Here is a 26,217-nt window from a genome sequence, read left to right on the forward strand (position 1 = left end):
TCAGGCTTCTTACAGTCTGTTTTATTTCTTTTCTCATTTAAAATATAGCACTGAAGTTCTCAATACAGTACATATAAATATCCCTATAATTTCTTAACACACTTTCCAGACATCATTAAAGTGCCTAATAGTGAAAACATTTCCCCTAAGAGTGTCTGTTTTTAAAAAGGATATCTTATTTAGATGTACATAGGTAATGGTTTTATGAAAGTAATTCTGCTAACTAAAATTGACAAAACATTTTTCACTCATTGTGTTGAATTGAAAGCAATCATTTTACAAGATATTTTTCAAACACATTATTTGAGCAAGATACAGAATATAAGCTAAACATTATTTTTATGCACCCATTTCTGCCCCCCAACTGTTTTCCGTGATCCAAGCTGTTGATTAAAAAACCAACTGGTGCAAAGCTCTAGAAATGCATGCAAGTTAAAATTTGCTTAACACACATTTAATTTAAGGAGTCCAAGGACTAAGTGTTGCCTCTCTTTATGGTTCAGCCGCAGTTTTAGCTGTGCAACTTTCTTTAGCAAGATTTGAGACAACGTCTTCTTCTTTAGATCCAGGTTGTTCCATTTCTATTTTGATTTGCTCCTTGACATTTTCATTATTTATATCCTTAGCAAGATTTTCCACCGTAGGCTCAATCTCCATTTTTTCCAGTGACAGTGGACTACTTTCATGGAAAGATGGCTGACATTCATCTCCTTGAGTGGTCTCTGGAACATCCTCTGCTTTCTGTTCAAGTCTTTCCAATATATTCTGGACTTTTCTTACACCATCTCTCCTGGCCTGCCGAACATCTGCACGACCCTCGGGGTCCACAGAGTCCAAGGCTAAGAGCTCTTTGGTCAAGTATTCTTCTATCCACCGGTACTTTTTGTCGTTTTTCTTTCCTTGAAAGGAATAAACTTCATGCTCTAGGATTTGTACCCTATTTAGAATAGCTTCAACCTTCAAGACCCCTGGGTGTTTCTGAGGCTCGCCTGCTTCCGAAGTCTTCTCTGATTCATGTTCCTGGGGTAAAGATTTCTCTTCTATTGGAACAGCTTTATCAGGGCATGGAATCTTGTTATCAACATGTTCTACTGTAGGAAATGGTACCTGCTGGGCTGGCTTAGTATCTACATCTGGACGTATGACTTGAATGGGAGAAATTGGTACCTGCTGGGCTGGCTTAGTATCTACATCTGCACGCATGACTTGAATGGGAATACTTTGGACAGGACTTTCTGTTGCAGGTGAACCAGCCTTGTTTTTAAGCTTGGTATCAGGGGGCAGAGGTGGTGGTGCTTCTTCAGTTGGCACTTGTTGCTGAGAAAGAGGAGAACAAGCGGCTTATTATTAGGAAACACAAATTATTATTATTATTATTATTATTATTATTATTATTATTATTATTTATTTGTCTTGTATGCCGCCCACTCCCGGAGGACTCCGGGTGGCTCACAAAAGACAAGGGAAAGGGGGGAACGAGACAAAGACAACATATTAAGAACATGTATTAATTAAGAACATGTATTAATTAAGAACATATTAATTAAGAACATGTACAGGGATTGAAACTCAGAAATAATTATAATGCTGAAATAATTATAATGCTGAGCTCAACATTTCCAGAATCTTGGAAATCATTCAGTATGAGGTACTATGTATATATACACATTGTGAACCAAAGTAACAAGCCAAAATTCTGAGAATAACATTCCATGATAAAAAAGCAATAACAAAGAGAAAAGGCAACACACAAAAAATCCTGTTGCTGGAAAAAAAAATCAGAACAAAACAAACTGAAAAAATCTGTAGTAAACAGAATACCAGTAACATGTGTCCTATATTGGAAATCTTCAAATACTGGTTACTACTTAATAGAGTTATACATCAAATCAAATGCTTTATATCAGAAGTCTTAATTTCAAATCCAATTATCTCTTATGTAGCATTAGGAAAACGCTACCAATCAGGATTGACAATAATCAATACAGACTAGTATATCTGGCTCAGTATAAGATGGCTTACTTTAATCCTAGGCCTCAATAATAAAAGATTATTATTACAACTTTCAAAAGGTTCTCTTGAACGGAGAGAAGTAACCACAAATATTCTCTTTATTATTCCTATTCTTATTCCCCTCATTCTTCCAAAGCCAGGATGCAAAAGTTTGCAGAATGAAAAGACTCGTACAATGATTATGGTACAGAGATAACCATAAATTTCAATACAAATGGAATTTTAATTTTTAATGTAAACTCCTTAGTCAAGAAATGATTACGGCCTTTGTCACTACTCTACTCTTTAATATTATATGTGAGTAATGACTTCAACATAGTTAGCTAAAGCAGTGTTTCTCAACCTTGGCCACTTGAAGATGTCTGGACTTCAACTCCCAGAATTCCCCAGCCAGCGAATGCTGGCTGGGGAACTCTGGGAGTTGAAGTCCAGACATCTTCAAGTAGCCAAGGTTGAGAAACACTGAGCTAAAGAGGGGATTGCAGAAGTTGATTATACTTACTTGAGGTTTGACTGACTGTATTCTGATTGGTGTTGGGGACTGAATTCTTCCAGGTGAACTTTCACGACTTGCTGAGCCTCGCTGTATCCCTCTGAATGGAGACTGAGCCCGCTGAGGCTTCTGATCCAAATCATCCACTTGAATTTTATGGTACACTGGCTGATGGGATTGGTAGTCACTTGGCTGGACTGGGCAAGGCATCTTCTGTGCCTGATGATAGACCTGTGATGGCTGCCTTGGGACATTTCCTTCATGGATCACAGGGATGGGTATATATCCTCGAGGGAGCTGATGACTTCCTGAGCTATGCCTGCTGGAAGACTGAGGGGAAATTGTTGGCGATTCTGAAGATGGAGGCTGCTGGAGGAAAAGCGATTATCAGATTTAGTTGCCATGTTCCAAGAAACAAACATTTCAGATAAGGATGCTAGTTTCTAATCACATTGCTAAACTCAACTATTTAGTAATATCTTATTTATGCTGTTTTGAAAAGTTTAGAGATAGACCATTGTTTCCAGTGTTTTAATATTATTTAAAATTAGCAAGAATCATAGCACTATGCTGAAGCAATTTACTTAACAGTATATTTTAATCAGTAAAAAACTTCCTTAAGAAAAATATTCCTACTGTTTATAAATATATATCCAATTTGTTAGGTGGTTAATTAAGTTGGAAGTGATTTAACATCATTGACTGAGAACATTTTGACTCAGCAGATTGCATTGCTTTAAGTATGGAATAATTTAAAGCATCATGCTACAATTTAATGTTTGACAGAATTTAGCAACCTGTTCATTCAAACTTTGTCCCTCATAGCTTCTTATGAGAAGCAGGGTGGGGAAGTCCTGTTGGATCTAGTAGGTAACAAATTCCTTTCTCCTGAAAGTACTGATTCCAGCCTTATAAAAAAAAAGGCTTCAGTGAAATTAACTATGAAAAGGTAATATCAGTGGATCCAGAAAATTGGAACAGCTTTGTCGTCTGTTTTGTGGATCCATTTTGTGAGCAAGGTTCTTAAGTAGTGCTTGGACACATCAGACATTCCTTGACAAAACAAATTTTCAACATCTATTTTAACCAGGGGTTTAAGAACTGGTTTGAATAATAAAGCTGCCTTGGTTACACTGTGAACAGGAGAAAGATTCAGGGTTATGTTTTATTGATTCTTTGGATTTCTCAGATGTTTCTGACAGGATGGTATCGTTCTGCAGAGGATATCTCAACTAAAAGGAGATATGACAATTTTGCCATGGTTCCACTCGTCCCTGGAAGACCATCACCAGAAAGTGGTGGGTATAATTCTGCTCAATCTCTTGTTAAATCATGGGATTTAACAGCATTCGTATCTTCTACACAAACATCTATATAAACATTTAACAAGTGTATACTTAAAAGCACCATCTGCATACTGATGAGATGCAGATAGTCCTCACTTACCAAATGCAGTTAGAGAAGACTGGCAAAGCAATCGTAAAATGAAAAACTCATGACTTATTCGTGACCCGACAAAAGCGTGCCCGACAACAGCGCGCCGACAAAACCATGTCGATAAAACCGCGACGTCGATAGCACGACCACAAAGGCGCGCCAACAAAAGAGTGCCAACAGAAGCGCCATTACAGTTAAGGGTTAGGGTAAGGGTTAGGTTTAGGTTTAAGGTTAGGTTCAGGGTTAGGTTCAGGGTTAGGTTTAGGGTTACCTTTAAGGTTAGGTTAAGAGCGCGCTTTTGCCGGCGTGCTGTTGTTGGCGCGCTTCTGTCCTCATTCTTCAGCGCGATTTCGAACTCATGCTTTTGTCCCCGCGCTTTTGTCGAGCGCGCATTTGTCGGTGAACCTGACTTATTATGTCAATTCATCACTTCTAGCTGTGACTGTTAAATTCATCACTGCAGATCATTAAGTCTAACATCATGTAATTGTAATTGCAATTTCCTGCTGTCTTCCCCATTGACTTTGCTTGTCAGAAGCCAGCTTTGAAGCTCGAAAACGGCAATTATGTGACCACAGGACACTGTGCCCATTGTAAATGCACACTATTGCCAAGAGCCAGATTGTGATTGTGTAATATGGGGGCATTGCAACAGACACAACTTTGAGGAACAGTTGCAAGTCACCTTGTCCAACCCCATCATAACTTGAAAGATTGCTGAACAAGTGGTTGGTAAGCAGTACCTGGATAGAGGCGGCAGATGAAATATTAAAATATTATCTCTCTAGATGAGATGGGTGGCACACAAATTTAATAAATAAATACATAAATAAAACAATCCTTTTTATTTATTAATTATATTTATACAGTTAGTTATAGTTGGGTCTTTCCTGCCATATGACTACTCAAGTATTTAAAGGTGCATTTTGGTATTCCCATGTGGCATCTATGTTCTATGAGCTGCACTGGTTACCTGTGGGTTTCTGATTACAATTCAAGGCGCAAGGGATTCCTTTGCTTTGGAAAAGTACTGCAAACCTGCTTTTTCATGGTATTCATGGGCCAAGATATTTTTGATCCCAATGTATTATTTGATTGATTGAGTGATCAAGACCCAGAACCAAAAAATAGAACAACAAAACAAAAGGATAATGGAATAACCAAGGCTAACCATTTCACCAACTATTTCAAAATCTTTCATTCATTCATTTCCAGGTTCATCTCATCTCATAATATAGTTCCTCTCAAGGAAAGAACTATATCATCCAGGCCTTATGGAAAGTCAATAGGATCAGGATCTTTACAATCCTAGGATTATTGAACTGTTTTTTTTTTAAATTGTGTGCAATTTTATCTTTTTTGCATTGTTTATTTTTACTGAGTTTTTGTAATCTTTTGAGTATTTTTTTAAAGTTGTCATCTGTATAAATCTAATAAAAAATAACAACAAAATGAACCTGATCTAAATAAGACCAAAATGCTGTCTGCAGATGCTTTAACTGTCAAAGTGAGTGTTCAAACTAATCTGGAAAGGCACCTCCCAAAGGACCACATCTATAATTTGGGGAAAGTGTGCTTGTGTTGCATTTATAATAACGTGCAATGCTCTTCCTTCAAAAGTGATCTTAATTGCAACACTACAAATCAACACCTATTAACAAAATCCATTTGCATAACAGGATGTATAAAGTCAATATGCAGGAGAAAGAAATAGGACCATTACATCATCATTCTCATAATGCAACAACTCTTAACATAAAACCTGTCACAGCACTTCTGTAAACTCACCTCAGATCCTGGGGACTGTATTTGGATTGGGGTTGTTGCACGTTGTGCGCATGGCTTATCTGTCTGGGCAGCTTCTGCAAACCCTCTAGCTGGAGACTGTGAACGGATAAAGCTTCCTCTTGGAGATGATGGGGCCCGAACTTGGGTAGGAATGGTTTCTGCCTTGACACGCTGAATGCCAGGCTGATAGCCAGAATTGTATGAGTAATGCTGTCTGTTTTCTTCACCTTCGTGTACAACTGGAATTGGAATATAACCAGCCCGAAGCTTTGGATATCCCACATTTCCATCTCGGATTTGGGCTTGATTCACGCTATGTCGAGATGGGCCATTTGCTGATGTGCTTTCCTAGACAAACAGATTATACAATGCAGATTTGGAAATTAAGATTTTTAAAATTCAAGGCATACCATTTCTAAGTTATGCAATTCCAGCAGGAGACTAAACATTGTGTTTGTTCATTGGTTTGATTTATGGCCTCGGAAGCTCAAAGTAGCCTATACAGTGCTCCTTCTTATTTTTTTCAGCAACAAAAAACCCAGTTTTTTGAATCAGTTGGACTGAGAGAGACTGGCTCAAAGTCATACAATCAGCTTCTAGACAAAGGGTGGACTTGAACATCTATACCTACTATATACCTAGCCGAGGTGGTGCAGTGGTTAGAGTGCCCAAAAGCCCAATTGGGCTTTTGAGCACATGTGCTAAAATATGCCCTCCCCCCAAAATAAGCCCTCCCCAAAAATGTTGCAACACAGCAGCAGCCATAAGCTGACCATGCTCACCGCCTCCTGCACCTTGAAAATAATAAGACCTCCCTGAAAATAAGGCCAAGTGTTTATTTGAAGGAGCAGAGGTGGCGCAGTGGTTAGAGTGCAGTACTGCAGGCCACTTCAGCTGACTGTTATCTGCAGTTCAGCGGTTCTAATCTCATCGGCTCAAGGTTGACTCAGCCTTCCATCCTTCCGAGGTGGGTGAAATGAGGACCCAGACTGGGGGGGGGGGGGGCGACATGCTGACTCTGTAAACCGCTTAGAGAGGGCTGAAAGCCCTATGAAGCGGTATATAAGTCTAACTGCTATTGCTATTGCTATGTGATTGCAGATTAGGTGATTAGGATAAAACGTATTTCATAGCTTTTCAGGTGGGTTTCATGATAGCTCAAGGCAGGTATTCCAAATACAACCGACAATTTCTGGTCCATTACAAGTATGTTTTTACTCTATTATCCATATTTAACATTAACATCTATTAACATCTGGATAACATCTATTATCCATATTAATTTAACATTAATGATTACAGTATTTTAATACAATTTTGAGAAAGATGTTTAGAAGGCAATAACTGGGTGATTTACAGTCTTAAGACTTCATACATTGCAGCAGTCATTTAAAAGGCAGAAAATTGTGCTAAAACACTTCAGACAAGCAATAGAGTATCCTTATTATATTATAGCTGTTTTCATTATTTTGTAAAGTTTAAATTTATACTCAAGAAACAAAATCTTGCCTAGAAAGATTCTAGAATTAATTTTTTGAATCTCCAAGCCAAGCTAGAACATATAACTATCTGAATTACTGTCCATCAGCTTCCAATAACTCTAAAATAAATCTCTGTGTTCTACCAGCCAAGGGGATTGATTGTTTCTTTCCGAACTGAAGCTCTATCTACCACTCAATTCCTCAAGATTGGGCTCGAAATTACAGCATTACAAGATATCAAGGGGACATACAGGAAACTACAACACAATTCTGTTTTAATTTGCAGATGAAATGGATGACCTTCCGAGCTGTTGTGCATTTAAAATACAGGAAACCATTTGTCACATCCCAACATTAACTCAAAATTGCATGTTCTCCTCTGGCTTATGAAAAAGTATGAAGTTGCAATAGCACTAAGGCAGCAATTATTACTTCTAGTGCCTTGGAAGCTCCATCTAACTGCAGCAATAATTTTTAACTTGAAGATGAAGATTCACCCAAACCTTTACCAAAAAATGGACAAAGACTGGAAACAAAGAGAAAGGCAAAGTCCTGACAAACAACAGTAGCCCAAAATGGTTGACTCACACATATGACTACAGGTAGTCCTCAACTTACAACTGCAAGTGAGCCCACAATTTGTTGCTAAGTGAAACATTCGTTGATTTTTGCCCCATTTTATGACCTTTCTTGCCAGAGTTGTTAAGTGAATCCTGAATTTGTTAAGTAAATAACACAGTTAAGTGAATCTGGCTTCCCCATTGACTGTTCGTCAGAAGGTCACAAAAGGTGATCACGACCTCAGCAATTGTCATAAATATGAGTCAATTGCCGAACATCTGAATTTTTATCATGTGATATGAGGGTGATGCAATGGTCAGAAGTGTGAAAAACAGTCATAAGTCCCTTTTTTCAATGGCATTGTAACATTGAACGGTCACTAAATGAATAGTTATAAGTCAAGGACTACCTTGTAGCCTCCTACCTACACCATTATTAAGTCTCCTTTCCAATAAACCAATAAACTATACTCTTCTGGATTAATTGTAACTGATTTTAATCAGTGAATGTTTCACAAAGAACTAAACAAATCTCTGTTAGACTGGAAGCAAACAATCTTCAAAAGTTTTTTTTCCCCAAAGAACCAGAAAAGTAGAGGGAGAGAGGGAGGAGAATGGATCAGATGGAAGAATACTAGAAACATTACAAAACATTGGTAGAATTGATAGTTGACTACAACAAATTGTTACTAATTGCTTGATGCAGACGTGCCAAACCCAATCATGATGTATTGCGATGTTTTTTGCCTTTGCCGAGCTGGGGTGGCCATGACCTGCGTGTGATGTATCTGGCCTGGGGGGCCACCAGTTTGACACACCTGGCTTAATGCTTTTGACATTAATTAAAAAGTACCGTATTTTTCAGAGTATAAGACGCACCTTTTCCCCCCCTAAAAGAGGGTGAAAACTTGGGTGCGTCTTATACACTGAATGTAGCCCCACCTACCCCAATCCTTTGGCCTCTGTCTCCCTACAATTTACCTTGTTACAGCAAAGGGGGGGGGCTTGTGGGAGGCTGCAATAGGCTATAGCAATCCCTGCAGCCTGAAACAGCTGATGATCAGGAGAAACTGAAAGTGAAACTTGCTGTTTGCTCCACAAGGCAAATTGCAGGGAGGCAGAGGTAATCAGGCTGTTTGCTGCAGGGAGGTAAGTCAGTAACTATAAATGCCTATAGAATGTTCAAATTATTAGACTTACTTTTTAAAGACTGCTTTATTATTGTTCTAGACAACTTAACAAAATGAAGACTTTTTTAAAATAAATGCTTGATCTGCAGAGGCCCAGTGCTATTGTACCTTCTTTTAAATAGCAGAGAATAACTATACTTCCAGAAAGCAGATCAATTTTAACAGCATCTGTACAAGTATAGTCTGAAATGTAACACTACAAACAGTGTATATTGTCTGGGGCAGATATTTTCCCCTTGTTTTCCTCCCCAAAACCTAGGTGCATCTTATACTTTGGACCGTTTTATATTCCTAAAAATATGGTATTAGCTATAATCCTGTTTTAAGCATTTAAACTAGCATACTCTTCTCCAACTTAGTCACATTCAGATCAAGATTAACAGTTGTGTTTGCTAAGGATTATGGAAGACAGTAACAAATTCAGTAAAAAATGGAAGACAATAACAGTTTTGTTTAATAGAAGGTAAAAATAAGTGTGTTTGCTAGGGATTATGGAAGACAATAACAAATCTCACAAATCTGTAGGGTACTGGTCTGGAAGATAGACCAACATTAAACACAGTCATAATTTCTACAAATTCGTTTCACTAAACATAAGCCATAATGGAAGAAAACATTTACATCAGTGTTTCTCAACCTTGGCAACTTGAAGATGTCTGGACTTCAACTCCCAGAATTCCCCAGCCAGCGAATGCTGGCTGGGGAATTCTGGGAGTTGAAGTCCGGACATCTTCAAGTTGCCAAGGTTGAGAAACACTGATTTACATGAATGTTTTGGGAACAGAGAGGTAAATGAACACAAAATTATTAATCCTCTCTTTTGCAGTTTCTTTTGAAATTTCATTTCTGGTACCATCATATTCTCAAACAGATAGGGGAAGATATGGAAAGAAAAACCAAACAAAAACTTGCAAACATCAGGAATTTTTTTTAAAAAAATGTTTATATTTTATGTGTCATACTTGAAAAAGAAAAATTGGCTAGAATAGTCCTTGATAAAATTAACAGCATAAAAATATTTCAAAACTAAAATGAACAGGACACAAACAGGGGACAATGTTCTTTTTAATGCTATTTAAAGAACGCCATTGGCAAAAGAAACAGATGGATCCATTTAATATCAAAGTAAGGATTTATCAGCTGCAGTTATGCGAAAGTGTGGGGTGAAGTTTGGAAGGAAGGGTGGGTAGATCAAAAGAAAAAAGTCAGAAAGAATGGAAGATAAAAGTTAAAAGCTTAAGTAAGTTTGTAATATGATACTTAGACTGTGAACAGGATAGAAACAGAACTTTATGCAAAAGATTCCTCTTCTAAGTCCTCTAATGAAGCTCTTCCTGCAGTGGTAATTCTATTTTGGGAATCACATTCTAAATGAATCTTCCAGTGAGATCAGATAGCAACTACTGCTCTTGCTCACAAAATATTGTTCAATAATGCAAAGTTTAATAAATAAATACCATATAAGCAAATTAATATGGTTGCCCAACTAGCACAAGGTGGACATCTGCCTGCTTTCGATATTAAAAACCCTCAAAATAAAAACCCATAGCCCCCACACCTACAGCAATGATATCAATCCAAAATCTTCCTCAGAATACCAACTTCCAATTACTATGAATTTACAGTATATCAGCAATAGTTAGACTTCATAGAGCTTTCAGCCCTCTCTAAGCGGTTTACAGAGTCAGCATATTGACCCCAACAACAATCCGGGTCCTCATTTTACCCACCTCGGAAGGATGGAAGGCTGAGTCAACCTTGAGCCTGGTGAGATTTGAACAGCCGAACTGCAGTCAGCTGAAGTAGCCTGCAGTGCTGCATTTAACCACTGCGCCACCTCGGCACCATGGAAATGGAGCAAGTGACAATTGTACCATCACATTGTATAATTTGATACCATGTCAAGCTTTATTATTATTATTATTATTATTATTATTATTATTATTATTATTATTATTGTACAATTGTATCACAGCGGCCAGTTGTTTCGCCGGATTTGGCATTGGTTACTAGTCGGGCCCCATCCAGGGGCCTAGGACGTCGTAACGTATTTTCGTAATATGCGTGCAGATCCAAGCAGTGCAGCTTTTTGCATTTGACTGATGGTGATTTTGTCAATTTTTAACTGTTTTAAATGTAATTCCAGTGCTTTTGGAATAGCACCCAGTGTGCCAATTACCACTGGAATTACCACTGCTGGTTTGTGCCATAGTCGTTGAATTTCGATTTTTAAGTCCTGGTATTTTGCGATTTTTTCATGTTCCTTCTCGGCGACCCTGCTATCACCTGGTATTGCGATGTCTATGATTGTGACCTTATTTTTCTCAACCAGTGTGATGTCTGGTGTATTATGCGCCAGTATTTTGTCGGTTTGTATACGGAAATCCCACAAGATCTTGACCATCTGATTTTCTGTGACTTTTTCAGGCTGATGTTCCCACCAGTTTTTTGCTGTTTTAATATTATAATTTTTGCACAAATTCCAATGGATCATTTGTGCTACTGAATTGTGCCGCAATTTATAATCAGTCTGCGCGATTTTTTTACAGCAGCTGAGTATGTGATCAACAGTTTCGTCAGCTTCTTTGCAAAGTCTGCATTTGGCATCATCAGAGGATGATGATGATGATGATTATTATTATTATTATTATTATTATGTAGAATTTTCATATTTTGATGCTGCTGAATATTTAAGAAAAAAAGTTAGGCCCAAATTTCTGTGACAAACAACACATACAAGAGTGATATTAATGCCTAGTTTGCCCTCTGAGAGAACTTTGCTTAGCGACCAGGTAGCTTTTGATTCAAGAAATGAATTGTGGTTGCTAAATGAGAAGTTTATATGCTTTTCTATCTTGTTTGTGTGTGTGTGCATTCCAACTCAGGAAACCGATTATAATTTAGATAACAATAAGCATTTGGGATCTTGAAAAAAAATAAATCCATTGAGTTACTCTGATTTCTTTGCGATTTGTTGCCTTCCAGATGAATACAACTCCCATCAGCTGGTGGATGGGCAATTACTGCTGTGGGTCAGGAGGGCAGCTGTTGTACAGTAGCTACCATGTGTAACTCTGTAGAGCAGTTGGCAGCACAATACAACAGAAAACACTAAAGCAGAAAAATAGTAGCAAATGAGAGGGGGATCTCATTTTGCCACAAGGACTTGTACACTGTATTTTCTTGTTCTCTTCTAGCTTTTCTTTTCATGTAAGGAATATTATAATTGATGTGAGAATGAAAAGAGCCTGGAATAATATGGCATACTTTACATGCGTAAACTATGACTATTTCCTTGAGCTTGTTTGGAGGTTCTAGCAGGGGAGCACAGCTATCGTATACCCTTGACCGAAGATCGGTACACTCCTTCTATCTGGGATGGTCGTCCTCTTCCACTGAGCGCTGGAGGGACCCACATGGAGCGGTGAGGGATGAAGGGGACACCCGCCTAGCCAGCCAGATCAGCCAAATCAACCCTGGCGATCAATGGGGTGGCAGATGTCACAGCCAGATCGCCCTCAGATCTAAGATGTGAGCAAGAACTCATTAAGCTAATTTATTAACCAAGGTTCTCTGGATTCTAAATGTGGTACTTAGTTTTAGACTAGAAAATTGGAATTCACTCTTCCTAAAAAATACTGGCCTTGCATATGCAGATCAGAATATGGGAGGAAAAAAATGAAAAAAATATTTCCTGTGGTTTCAACTTTAAAGTACAAATTATTTTTTAAAATAGGATTGCAAAAATGAATAGTAGGCATTCATTCACCAGGCAACGTGAAATAATTTTGGCAAATTGTTTTGCCAAAATCAAAGTATATTGCCCTGTTTCCCCCAAAATAAGACATCCCCAGGTAATAAGCCCAATTGGGCTTTTGAGCACAAGTGCTAAAATATGCCCTCCCCCAAAAATAAGCCCTCCCCCAAAAATATTGCAACACAGCAGCAGCCATAAGTTGACCATGCTCGCCGCCTCCTGCACCTTGAAAATAATAAGACCTCCCCGAAAATAAGGCCAAGTGTTTATTTGAAGGAGCCGAGGTGGCGCAGTGGTTAGAGTGCAGTACTGCAGGCCACTTCAGCTGACTGCTAACTGCAGTTCAGCGGTTCAAATCTCACCGGCTCAAGGTTGACTCAGCCTTCCATCCTTCCGAGGTGGGTGAAATGAGGACCCAGACTGTGGGGGCAATATGCTGACTCTGTAAACCGCTTAGAGAGGGCTGAAAGCCCTATGAAGCGGTATATAAGTTGAACTGCTATTGCTATTGCTATTTGTAACGTTCCCGTGGTTTGCCCATGAACTATATTACCACAGCTATTCCTATTTCGGGGGTCGAAAGAAAATAAGACCTCGTTTTTTCATGGAAACATGGTAGAAATTTGGCATTAGAGAGCAATTAAAGAACAACCAAACACATTCAAAAGCCAGTAGGGTATTAAAGGGCTAGACTAGAGACTAAGAGGCAGTAAATCTTAGTCCTCCTTTTGGTATGCAAACTGGCTGATAACTGGCCAATTACTCTCACCCCAACAAGCCACTACATGGGGTTGCTGTCATGGGGGAAAGGAGGAAAGAGCATTATGTAGACTGCTTTGAGTTGTACAAAATAAAGGAAGGATATTATTACTGCTATTGTTGAAATTTAAAGTGTATCTGAAATGGAATGCAAGAAAGACTTTGAGAGATGGGGCAAAGAAATGCTGCCTTGGGAAAGGCCAGATCTGAGAGGGCATATCCCCCGGCAGCTGCATAATGGGCATAGAAAAGAGGCATAGAAGGGACCCCACCCTTCCTCAAGCTTCTCAAGCTTTAAAGGATACGTTGGTATATTCGTATGTTTAAACCTGCAAGCTTCTATTAATGCAGCCTTACAATAAAGTAGAATTAGCTCATCTGGTTGTGTTTCCCATCTGGTCTGCCTGGGAAGACTTAATTAATCTTGCAAATCTGAAAGTTCGAATCTCCTGCCAATCTCTCACTATCTCCTTTACAGCCTGAGACATTAGGGAAGGCCCCTTCTTCACCTCTTTTTCCACCCATGATGCAGAAGACTTCCAACTCTTGATAGTCCCATTCACTCTTGGATGAGAATCACATATTTCTTACTTTGATCTCTTATAATTTGTAGCACATTCTTTTTCAAATCTTCTGGTGCTACTTTACTCAATTTGATGTTATTACCATATTTAGCTTCTTTTGAACGTAAATCTATTTACACTGGTATTGCGGAGAAGCTAGAACACAACACATTTAATATATTCCTTATGTGTGATTATCTTGGGCTTTGTCACCTTTTTTTGTACAGGCCTGTTCATTAACCTCGGAAATAATCAGGCCTCACAAATACAGGCAATCTGAGGCATGGGGATAGGTGTGTGTGTGTGTCTGTTGTTTTTGTGATAACTCCCTTTTTTGGCACTTTTGAAAATTCCTCTGTTCCCCAAAATCAGTAGTACAGTTTCTTGTCATTCTTAAGTAGAACTGTAAATGTAAATCCAAAGACGTTTAAAAAAGAAATTACCAAGGTTATTGGTAATAGACAAATAAATATTCCAGGCCTGCTCACGTGTGACAAAGCCTTACTCACTTTATATTCTTGCCCTTATCCTCTTTGGCTCTTAGCCCTCCCCAAAATATAAAAGTATCACCTTCACCAAAAGGTTGTTTTAAGAATTTGCTAGGACTCTCCACCACCCCTTTCCAGCATTTCTGTGTGTTTTGTATATATAAATGAAGTCAGGATTGAGCCTATTCCTATCCATTTTATAAAGGTATCTGCCTAAGGCCTAGTGATAAAAGAATAAACTGAAGAGATGCATGTTAGATAAACAAAATATGCTAGACTTGCTAGAGCAGAATTACAAGAAATAGCTTGTTAAAAAAAAAAGAGTATAGGGTTGCTATTGTGAGGTCATCAGTACTGTGGATAAACTAAGTGCCTCCAGCACAAATTATGCAAGGCAGAAAGCAAAATCCTTCATATGATTTCACAGGAAAAAGTTGTAAAATAGATAGCAGTTCGACTTATATACCGCTTCATAGGGCTTTCAGCCCTCTCTAAGCAGTTTACAGAGTCAGCATATCGCCCCCACAGTCTGGTTCCTCATTTTACCCACCTAGGAAGGATGGAAGGCTGAGTCAACCTTGAGCCTGGTGAGATTTGAACCGCCAAACTGCAGTTAGCAGTCAGCTGAAGTGGCCTGCAGTACTGCACTCTAACCACTGCGCCACCTCGGCTCTATAATATGAAAATAAAAAATCTGAAACTACTTGAATTTATGAGGGTGCTGAAATCAGTGAATTAAACTGGTCCTTGAAGTTAATGGCCATTACAGAACCCCCATTGTCACATAATCAAAATTCAAACACTTGGCAAAACACCCACACTTATGACTGCAAGGGCATTTCAATACCCACCACCTGCTTCTCTTCCCTACATCTATGTCCTTCTGGCCACCCTGGCTTGTAGGTGGCATTCCTCAGGAACAGCAGCAGGGCTGGTGCTGATGTAGAGATCCGAAGCCTTCAGAAGGCTCAGCCACCTGCTACTGCCTCCAAGCCTCTACTTCAGCCCTAGGGCGACCACTGCCACTGGGAAATGCCACCTCAAGTCCTACATCACAGCCAGTCCATCCAGCTCCACAATGTAAAGACCCGGGTGTTCCTGCCACCCTGCACTCCATGGGCCCTGCTGCGCTCAGCTGACCTTTACCATCTTTATCCCATTTGACAAGGCGTGCCCGGCCTGAGCCTATGCCAGGAAGGTGCTGGCTGCACCAGGCTTTCTTCTGTAGACTGTTCAACGTGTTCTTCAAATCTCACGCACAATTAGCCAAACAGCACGCCCCATTCTCGTGGCGCTTGGAAAGCCTTCAAAAAGCTTTGGCGGTCTTCCGAAGCTTCGTGAGAATGGAGGGCCTGCCATCCTCAATGGTATATACCCATTCTCACAACACTTGGAGAAGATACCTCATGTAGCCAGAAGCTGCGTCATGAAGGAGCCAGGGGAGAAAAGCCCCTTCAGCAGAAAAAGCAAGAAGATGGTGAACATCAGCTGGGGTGGAGCAGGGCAGGGTGTAGCGAGGGGCAGGCTGCGCTGGGCTGCAATTTTGTGCCGTGTTGTTTATGTTTCCCGCAGCATGGCAGATTTGTGCTGCATTGTCAATACGTTCTTTAGCATGGTGAGTTTCCACGGCAGTTCCGGGGGTCTATAGTGTAAAGCTGTCGGACCAGGCTGGGGCAGCTAAAACACTTCCATGGATGGCTACGGCTATGGACTCAGCCTTCTATCCTTCCGAGGTGGGTAAAATGAGGACCCGGATTGTTGTTGGGGGCGATATGCTGACTCTGTAAACCGCTTAGAGAGGGCTGAAAGCCCTATGAAGCGGTATTTAAGTCTAACTGCTATTGCTATTGCTATTGTACTGTACTTCTTGCAGCCCCAGAGCTGTGACACACCAAGAGGTCCTCGACACATCGCATGCTCTTTTCCCAGCACTCCTGTGCTCACGCACCTGTACCCCACACCCTTTCCCTGCCCTCCCATGAGATTGCATCACGCACTGCAACAGCCCCCAACTCACATGTGGTGGGCGATGGGCTTCCCCCATTCCCCACTGCGACACCTCTGTGCTCTTACCTGGGACTCCCTCTGCTTCCTGCTTAACAATCCATGTGTCCGGACAACAAGGAATGCCAGGATTGCCATCACTAAGCTATGCAGTCACATGGCATCCTGGTTTTTGATCTCATCACTTAGCAACAGAAATTCTGGTCTAAGTTGTGGTTGTAAGTTGAGGCCTGTGTGTGTCTGTGTCTGTGTGAAAAAGCACAGCGCTGGTAATACTGAGAGTGCAGATTACAGAATACCAATTATTCAAACATATAAGTACCTTGAAAAGCTGAGGGTTTCTGAGCTGAACCTTCCCAATGTTACTGCAATATCTAGACCCGTTTTTCTCTCATCCCATTGCCTCATGCACTAAATATGAACTATTTTCCTGGCTTAGGTTTTGTTTATATAAACAAATGGAACAGATAACCAGAACAGGAGGAGAGGAAGAAAGGGTAGTCCAACTCCCAGCTGAACCAGTAGCAGGTGTAACCTGGCATAACCTGTCGTAACACGCTTTTCTCTCCTAGTAGAAACTATCCAACTTGTTTAAAATTTGTGGGGGGTTTTGTACTTTCAGTTCTGTACACTTGTTTTTTTATTATGGCTAAGCTGTTGTTTTATACTGTCTCACCATATTTAAATGCTTAAATATGCAGATTGGAGAATTCTATCAGATTTTCTTAAAAACACTTCAAGAAACTCAATTTTTATTTATTAATCTTCTTATTTCATGCTATTAACTTTATGGAATTGTTTCTGCATCACTTTTATTTAAATCCATTAATTTTGTATCCATCTGAATTTACACAAATTAGTGATATTTTTTATTTTATTTTTTGCCCTTTAAACACTGCAATGAGTGCATTCTGGCAATGACAGGACGAGGCTGTAAGGCATTCTGAAAAACTATGCACTTTCCTCTGATTAGTTTCATTTAAATAATCAAAACAGAATTCAATCCTGCAGGGAGGCAAGATCCTACTAGCACTGGCCCTGAACTTTCTAAAGCATGTGAAGCCATATACCCTCCGTGCCTATAAATGGAAACTGGACTCAAAGACTGCATCAGAAGGTGATGAAAGCTGCAATAAAGAGCACTTGTATCATTGCCTGATCTTACTAAACTTAAAAGTAAGTCGTTTAAAAAAAATCTATTAAGGAGTACCACAAAGAACTTTTTAGTTGAAGAGATACACAGATGTGCATTATTTATGAAGCTTGTAAATAAAGATGCATCATGTGTACTCTTGAAAGCGAAACAGTGGGTCTATATATAATTTCAATGTTATACAAATCACAATGCAGGTAGTCCTCGACTTACAACAGTTTTTTTTAGTGACTGTTCAGAGTTACATCACTGAAAACTGTTTTTCACACCTACAACCATTATATCATCCCCATGGTCATGTGATCAAAATTCAGCCGCTTGGCAACTGACTCGTATTTATGCAGGTTGCACTGTCCCAGGGTCATATGAGCCGAGGTGGCGCAGTGGTTAAATGCAGCACTTCAGGCTACTTCAGCTGACTGCAGTTCAGCAGTTCGGCGGTTCAAATCTCACCGGCTCAGGGTTGACTCAGCCTTCCATCCTTCCGAGGTGGGTGAAACGAGGACCCAGATTGTGGGGGCGATATGCTGACTCTGTAAACTGCTTAGAGAGGGCTGAAAGCCCTATGAAGCGGTATATAAGTCTAACTGCTATTGCTATTGCTATATGATCACCTTTTGGGACCTTCTCAACAAGCAAATGGGGAAGCCACATTCACTTAACAACTGTGTTATTAATTTAACAAGTGTGGTGATTCACTTAACAGCTGTGGCAAGAAAAGTAGTAAAATGGGGCAAAACTCACTTAACAAATATCTCACTGAGCAACAGAAGAGCAATAGCAATAGCAGTTAGACTTATATACCGCTTCATAGGGCTTTCAGCCCTCTCTAAGTGGTTTACAGAGTCAGCATATCGCCCCCACAGTCTGGGTCCTCGTTTCACCCACCTGGGAAGGATGGAAGGCTGAGTCAACCTTGAGCCGGTGAGATTTGAACAGCCGAACTGCTGAACTGCAGTCAGCTGAAGTAGCCTGCAGTGCTGCATTTAACCACTGCGCCACCTCGGCTCTTAATAAACTTTAGAAACTTTAAAGTTTAGAAACTTTAGGCTCAATTGTGATCGTAAGTCAAGGACTACCTGTAATAATCTTATAATGCCAGGGTGCAAATCAATTACCGGTAGTCCTAAAATTGCAACCATTCGTTAGTGTCCATTTGAAGTTACAATGGCACTGAAAAATGTGCCTTATGACCATTTTTCCACACTTATGATTATTGCACCATCCCCATGCTCATGTGATCAAATTTCAGAGTCTTGGCAGCTCAGATTTATTTATGACAGTTGCACTGTCTCAGATTCATGGGATCACCATTTGCAACCTTACGAGCTGGCCCCACTAAGTAAAGTCAATAGTCAGATTTACTTAACAACCATATGATTTACTTAGCAGCCGTAGTAAAAAAAAAAAAGGTTGCAAAATGAAGTAAACTCATTTAACAACTGTCTCGCTTAGCAGCAGAAATTTGGGACATAAATGTGGTTGCAAGTTGAGGACTACCTATAGCTCAAACATCTCTTCCCAAGGGTGCTTATGGATTTATGTTCCACCGTTCTTCCAACAGCTGTAGAGAAAATATATAATACTCCTCCAATTGTATCTCTATTAACAATCATATGTGAGACAGGTTGGACAGAGAAAGAATAACTGGCTCATAGCCATTCTTCCATTCTAAGATCTCGATCTCTCAAAACCTATCATAATGTCTAAACTTTACACATCAGCATAATATAGTATAAAGTATAGATCTCAGGCCCATTGTGATATTTGAAACAAACGTTTGCCGCAATAAGATGTCCAGAATTGGCTTAGGATGGAGAAAAGACAATGCATAAAACACAACAATGAGGAAAGCATTTAAACTTGAACAGTTTATGGATACTGCCTTATATTATATGAAAGGAAGAGTTGTTGAAAAGCAAAGGTTTCTTGTGGAACAGATTTACCAAATTTTACCAGGTCTACAGGTGTAGATTTACCAAGTACTGAACCCTTTAATCAAATTAAATCTCTTACTGCAAGGATAACAAAATATATACAACTGAACTAGCAGAGAGAAATAGTTATACTAAACAAGTCTACATGAATGGAATCAAAAAGGGCAGACACTGGCATGTTTTAAATCTCACCATAAAGAGTTGGGAAGAAACAAACATTTGAATAATATCCAACTGAATGCAATATGCTGGAAGGCTTTTCTTTAGAAGATCTAGACATGTATTTTAAAAGAAAATGAAAATAAAATAGAAATTACTATTTCATCTACTACAGTAAGGTGAATTTATCTGGATTCTTGTATTGTAAGAGATGTATACACTCCTCTTTTTCTAACACTTATGGATCTTTATATAACTTAAATTCGTAGACAAACATTCAGACATGTCTGGTCTAAGTAAGAAACTGTACAAAGCAATGGGGGGAGGAAGGAAACACAATTATTGAACACAGTGGCTTTACTTAAATTGGATGCACAGCATTTTCTACCGATGGGCTGGGTGAACTCAATGCCACTTTATCCCATATTCTTATGACAATCTATCGATTAGAAGCCAATACAAGATTGAGGTTCAGAAACAGCCCAACCGGACTGTTCAGATGAACGAAATGTGTGCAATATGCAAAACTTGAAAAGTGGCTAAGCTCTCAATGCCCGGCACTAATTTACCTCTCCCTCATTTCTGCTATGTTAAGCAGATCACTCTGTACAGTTGCTGATTTTCATGCTAGCTGCTGACTTTCAGTGAGAGGAGAAATAAAGTCAGAGAACCTACTCATCCATTATATCTTAACTTGTCTTGCATTAATAGTTTCTTGGGTCCTTAGACTAAAACAAACTATTTAATTATTTATTTAAGGAGTGTAAAGACACTCCCACCACCACCTGTCCACCCAAAGGTTCAACCATCGGGGCAGAGCAATTTATCCTACATGCTCAATTCAAGGACTGGAGCAGGCATCCCCAAACTTGGCAATTTTAAGGCTTGTGGACTTCACAAGTCTTAAAGTTGCCAAGTGTTGAATACCTCTGGACTGGAGGATCTTCTATAAATGTGGCTGCAAGAGATCTTTTACAATGTGCTGCTTTTGACACTTTTCATATTTTAGGACCAGTCCATATTATACTTTGGAAAACAATGTGAGACTAGTGCTAAATAGAACCATTACATATGACTTGGTGTCAACTGATTGGTGACCGTTTGAGTTAAATTACATTACATGATAAGCAATGATAGCTATGATAACCTGCAAAAAAAAAGAGGTCAAAATCACAACTTCCCACAACTAAAATCTTTGTAATGCTGCCAAAAACGTTGCTAGCTTTCAAGATTCTGCAAGGCAAAACAGTTAATGCCAGAATTCAGCAGGTGCAGGAAAGGTTCTTATAAACAGTGTTAATTCCACTGTAATGTTTTTCATGGCTTTAACATTTTTTGCCTGAGGAATAATTTTTTTTAAATCCAAAACTTGAAATTGACATTTTGATTAACCTAAAAAAAGTACTACATCTATAAAGTTTTTTTTTAATTAGGCAAGAGGCCCAATTTTTTATCATGTTTTATCATGTTAACATCATGTTAACATTTGTTTTAAATAAATTAAGATTTATATCACTTAAACTATAGTTAATTTGCAATTTAACAGCAATTTTAATGTATACAAATGACAGGAATATATTAGCTGTTCTTACTTTTCAAGATTTTCTACCAAAACCACCAACAGACTATTATATGGAATCAGCGTAACACACAGGCCATCTAAAGCCCTTCAAAACATTTTAAGTAAATAAAAAACTCAGCAGCCCCAGAAGAAGAAACAGAGTCATCTGCAACATACAGTGTAATGACTGCAACAAGCATTACATAGGACAAACAGGCAGAACACATCCATGAAAGCCAAGTGGCAGTCAGAAGACATGTTCTTAAAACTCTTTTACTTTCGTAATATATGGACAGACTTAAACCATAGTTTCAATTGGGAAATTGTGACCACCCTAGACCAAGCCAAATCCAAAAAAATAATATCATGGCTAGGGAATTTCTAAAAGTCTGGCATGCTGACAAATTAGACATAAAAAATATCTATAAACAATGCCAAAAAGGGAATAAAAACACCTAGGCACCTTTCCGCCAGCAATCAGCCCTCAAATGACCATAGATTAACTTCAACATCAGACCAACATTCAAGAAAACAATATTCCAAACCAGGATCTGCCAAACAAGCCACTAGAATATAATCTGAGAGCAAACTCCACTCCTCACTAGCACTGATGAAGTTACCTAGTTTAGGTAATGAAACATCTGCAAGAAAACAACCAAGCTCAGAGAGAACCAAGGAGCCCATTTAGAAAGTGACATTCATTCTAAATTATTTTAAAGAATAATGGTTATATTTTGCTGTTCTATCTTTCCAGTTATCAACACTGTGCTACATTTAATATTCAGACAGGAAGCTCTTTTCCAGAACATCTAGAACCTTTCTTTGCAACTAAAGTTATTAGCTGTCGGTTTAGTTCAGGCAAGACATTTAAGTACCCTTAATTAAAATTTTGAAGATCTGCCAGGGCCAACCCTACCATTAGGGAGATGATGATGTTTCCCTCAGGCAAGATGCTGAAGAGGGAATTGTCCTGAATTCTAAACTATTTGACATTTGTGGATACAATTCTTTGTATTACAAGACTTCATTTAGGTCCCCTAAATCAGATAGGAAAAAGATGCCTAATGCAGCAGAGCCCCCCCCCCCCCAACCTTTGGGGCGCCAGGGACCAATTCTGCAGAGGGCAGTTTTTTCTGCAGACCAGGAGGGCATGGTTTCTCATGCTACCTGGATCCCGCACATGGATGGATGAGGCTTTGCTTGCTTGTGTGACCCGGTTCCTGGCGGGCCACAGACTGGTAGGGATTGGAGACCCCCACCTAATATATAGATAGTTGGCAGAGACATATGTCTGCATAAATTGTGTTTCCCCCCATGCTACTTCCTATTCTGTGCTTATGAAGATAGGAAGACAAAGATGTTATCCTTCTGTACTCAGGACAGGACAAGTCAAAGAATGAGATTCCCCAAATTCCATTTCTTCCCTACACACCAGCAGAAAACAGCCACCTATCACTCTTACCTATGCGGGGTGGGGCAAGTCTAGACAGATGCTTACAATGGCAGGTTTCGCCACTGTTAAATTACCAGGATGGATGGGTGCATGGGATGAAGAGGAAGATAGTACTTTCAGTGCTTATGTTTTTTGTGACCTGCCTTCTATCAAGTTATTTCTCAACGCAGTCCACATCTTCTAAACCCAATGCCCACAAATGCCCTGAGAGATGACATAGAGAAGTAGTAAGAGGTAAAGGGAGAAGTAGCAATAGAATGAAAGTGCTTGAAGAATGTGACCAAGGAAACTAGTTCTAATCTTGTGGCAGCATCCAGAAGTATCAGGTACAAAGCCACAGAGGGCATGTAATGATATAAAAAAATAAATAAAAAAGCAGGAGCAGGTAAAGTGTCTCTCCCTCCCCCCTCCCCCGCACACACACAGCCAGATCTGTGTTTTTGATCTTTTCTTTTTTTTGAAGGAACATAAAATGTGTGATGAACCTAATGGAGACAGAACTAGCGTACCCAACTGGCAGAACTAAGTTTAAATTGATTTTATGGATTACAAGCAACCTTGGTTTTTTTTAAAGGCCCATTACTTTATCAGAATAGCATAATACCCATGTTTATAGAAAGTTTTCCCCAAACCTGATAAAACTCCAGTTTATAAGCTCCAGTTAGGAATTTTTCAAGTAGATGCCTCCTAGAAATTAAGGGTCAGATCTCTCTAGTACCCCCCCAAGACAAATGGCTATGCACTGAAGGTCCCAGGGTTTAAGAGAAGGGAAACCATGCCAATTGCAGTCTATAGGGATGAACTAGGTAGATTCCAACTCCTAACTATTTCAACAACCATTAGCACTTTATAGTATGTCAGACCATATACACAGCCAAAACTATATTGGAAAAAAGGGGAAATTTTACAACTAGAACTGCTCAAGTCACCTATTCAGCTATTATGAGGATCTGGAAGAAAAATGCAGTTACAAGGCAGCTTGATGAGGGAGTGAGGAAGACACTTCAATTAAGCTACTTTATACAGATTAGCGAGAATGCCATATTTTCAGCAAAATATTTTGGGATAGGAAGATTCTACGCAGTGTTTCTCAACCTTGGCAACTTGAAGATGTCTGGACTTCAACTCCCAGAATTCCCCAGCCAGCGAATGCTGGCTGGGGAATTCTGGGAGTTGAAGTCCAGACATCTTCAAGTTGCCAAGGTTGAGAAACACTGTTCTACAGAGTAGCAAAATATATTAGGAATGTTTTCTCCAAAAGAACTATAGATGAATTATGCAAAATATGTTACCTCTAAAGCAGTCATGGAAAACCTTTTGGGCTCAGCATGTCAAAAATTCAGAAAATGCCTAGCTTGATTCTCTGGCATGTCACAGCCCCTCCCCCGCAACAGAGGAGAAACAATTAATTTTAAAAAAAATATAGAGTCCAATCATGTGGTTCTATGTATTATACAATTTTTTCCCCAATAATTACAAAAATGAAGTTCAAGAAGAACAAAGACATTATTGCAGTTGTGCTTTTAACAGTCATACTTGGATGTTGGTGACTGCTGGCGTGTCACCCAAAATGGCGTGGCGTGTCATCTTGGACATATATGTCGTACCCATCACTGCTCTAAAATGAATACAAGCAATTATTTTAAAATCTAATCATTATTTTGCATTTGGTGGTTGATTTTCTCCTTCATCTAATCATTGGATTGTTATATAACCAATAAGCATTTTTGGCAGAAATGGAACAATTTATGTTCCAAAAAAAAAACAGTTAACAGGAAAAAAAACAAGAATTTTAAAGAAGGCAAGGGTGCAACCCTGAAGTATTTTAAGAAGTATCCTCCTTTTTCTACCTTTCCTTTGGAAATCAGAAAAGGAATCTTTGTAAGGAAACTTTGCCCAGGATGTCTTAGAATCCAGATCATAAAAACCACTTGAAAAACTGATATCTACAAAAAAAAAATTAACATTAAGGATAGCAACCTAAACCGAGCCCTCATTATTTATACCCAGACAAGTCTATGAAAACCGTACTGTTGGAAGGGGAGGCGAAACTTTCGTCGTCTTTGTAGTACAGCCAGGCTAATTGCGTTCGCCTCTTTACAGATCGAGATTGGACTTCGCCAACTTTAAATAAACGTCCGCAACGGCGAAGTATCAAATGATTTAGCGCACAAAAACGGGTGGAGGGGGCGGGGGGGAACGACTGCAGTGCGTCAGAGACAAAAGCCAGCTCTTAGCCTCACTGCATAGCCATGTAGTCGGGTGGGGGGGGTGGGGGTTGGAAAGGCAGCGAGGACAGACTTTTCCTGGCACTGCCCCGCTGCATCTTATTGCTCCCAGCGCCCCGGGGAAGTATACTCGGCTCCTGTCCTTCAAACGGCGCCACCCGGGAGTTGCAGGCGGAGCAGAGCCCACCCACTCAACCCACCCCCGCCGTTCCCACCTCCCCCGTTTCCCCTGCCTCTCCCCCCCCCCCAACTGAAGGCCTTTCAACTTTTATCTCTGAAGTCACCACAACAATGCCATATACTGAGGAAAACTCTCGCGCCCGACACGGGCCGTCCCCCACCCCCCACCCCACCCCACCCGGGCCGCTCGACGAAAGGAACGTCCCTCCTCACGTACACACACACACCCAAGTCTGGAGAGCGGAAATAGTGCGCCTTGTCCTTTAGCCCCAAGAGCGCTGGGCGTCCGAGAGAAGACGAGTCGGCTTTCCGCTTGACCTTCCCAAAACTAGGATTGCAAGGAACACGCGTCCCTTCTCCCCTTCCCACAGAAACTACCGTATCCCGTGAATCTTTCTCTCTCATCCCCAACATGCACGCGAGCTATGGAGCGCAGCAAGCGGGACAAACTATTAAAAGTCACGGGAAGGACGTCTATGGAGATTCTCAGTCGCGGGAAGGACACAAGCCCGAATTACCCGACCTTTACCTTGGCTCCACGTCTTAATGAGACGGTAGGACAGGAGCCGAAGAGCGAGGGCTCCGCGTCTTCAATCAACCCCCCCCCCCTTTCCACTCCACGGTGCCAACTAAGCCCGGCTTTCCCACGCCAAGAAAAACCAGCGTAACGCGTGGCGGGTACCTTCAGGCGATCCTCCTGTAGGCGCGGGTCGTTCCAGGTGGTGGTGCGGCTGTTATGATCCACAAAGAAAGGCCAGCCGGTCTGAGGGTCTATCTTCACCTCCCAGCCCGGAGGCAAAGGCTCCCGCTCGCCGCCGCCTCCGGCCTCCACCTGCATCCGCGTGGGAGACTGAGCCGCTGCGCTCATCGCTACGCGCGAGAGAGAAGGAGGCGAGGCGCAAAGAGGCTGGAGACAACGCGGGAAGAAATTGCCAGCCGCCGCTTAGGTCACCCGCTGGAGTTAAGCGAGGCAGCTCTCGCCGGCCGGGCACCTTTATCCAGAGGGAGGAGAC

At 40.3% G+C, this 26,217-nt stretch overlaps 1 protein-coding gene across 2 annotated transcripts; it reads right to left on the minus strand.

Annotated features, from left to right (window-relative positions):
* On the minus strand, window positions 1-26,217 carry BAG3 (BAG cochaperone 3). Of its 2 annotated transcripts, none has more exons than XM_032224863.1 (4): window positions 25,887-26,217; window positions 5,732-6,079; window positions 2,516-2,875; window positions 1-1,317 (listed from the first exon to the last, which is right to left on the minus strand). In XM_032224863.1, the coding sequence occupies exons 1-4, from the start codon at window positions 26,070-26,072 to the stop codon at window positions 493-495; spliced, it is 1,719 nt and encodes a 572-aa protein (XP_032080754.1). In that variant the 5' UTR covers window positions 26,073-26,217; the 3' UTR covers window positions 1-492. The 2 variants fall into 2 exon arrangements, with proteins under 2 accessions (XP_032080754.1, XP_032080755.1); XM_032224864.1 differs by having other exon boundaries at window positions 2,516-2,872; window positions 25,887-26,214.

Source organism: Thamnophis elegans, chromosome 10 (genome assembly GCF_009769535.1).
Source record: "Thamnophis elegans isolate rThaEle1 chromosome 10, rThaEle1.pri, whole genome shotgun sequence".
Lineage (NCBI taxonomy): Eukaryota > Metazoa > Chordata > Lepidosauria > Squamata > Colubridae > Thamnophis > Thamnophis elegans.

Excerpts from the sequence above, each read along its gene's own strand:
- BAG3 (XM_032224863.1), bottom strand. The coding sequence starts at position 26,072 with ATGAGCGCAGCGGCTCAGTCTCCCACGCGGATGCAGGTGGAGGCCGGA. Across the intron at positions 2,876-5,731 it reads TACAGTCCCCAGGATCTGAG|CAGCCTCCATCTTCAGAATC; the intron begins GTGAGTTTACAG and ends CTTTTCCTCCAG. Across the intron at positions 1,318-2,515 it reads TACAGTCAGTCAAACCTCAA|CAACAAGTGCCAACTGAAGA; the intron begins GTAAGTATAATC and ends CCTCTTTCTCAG.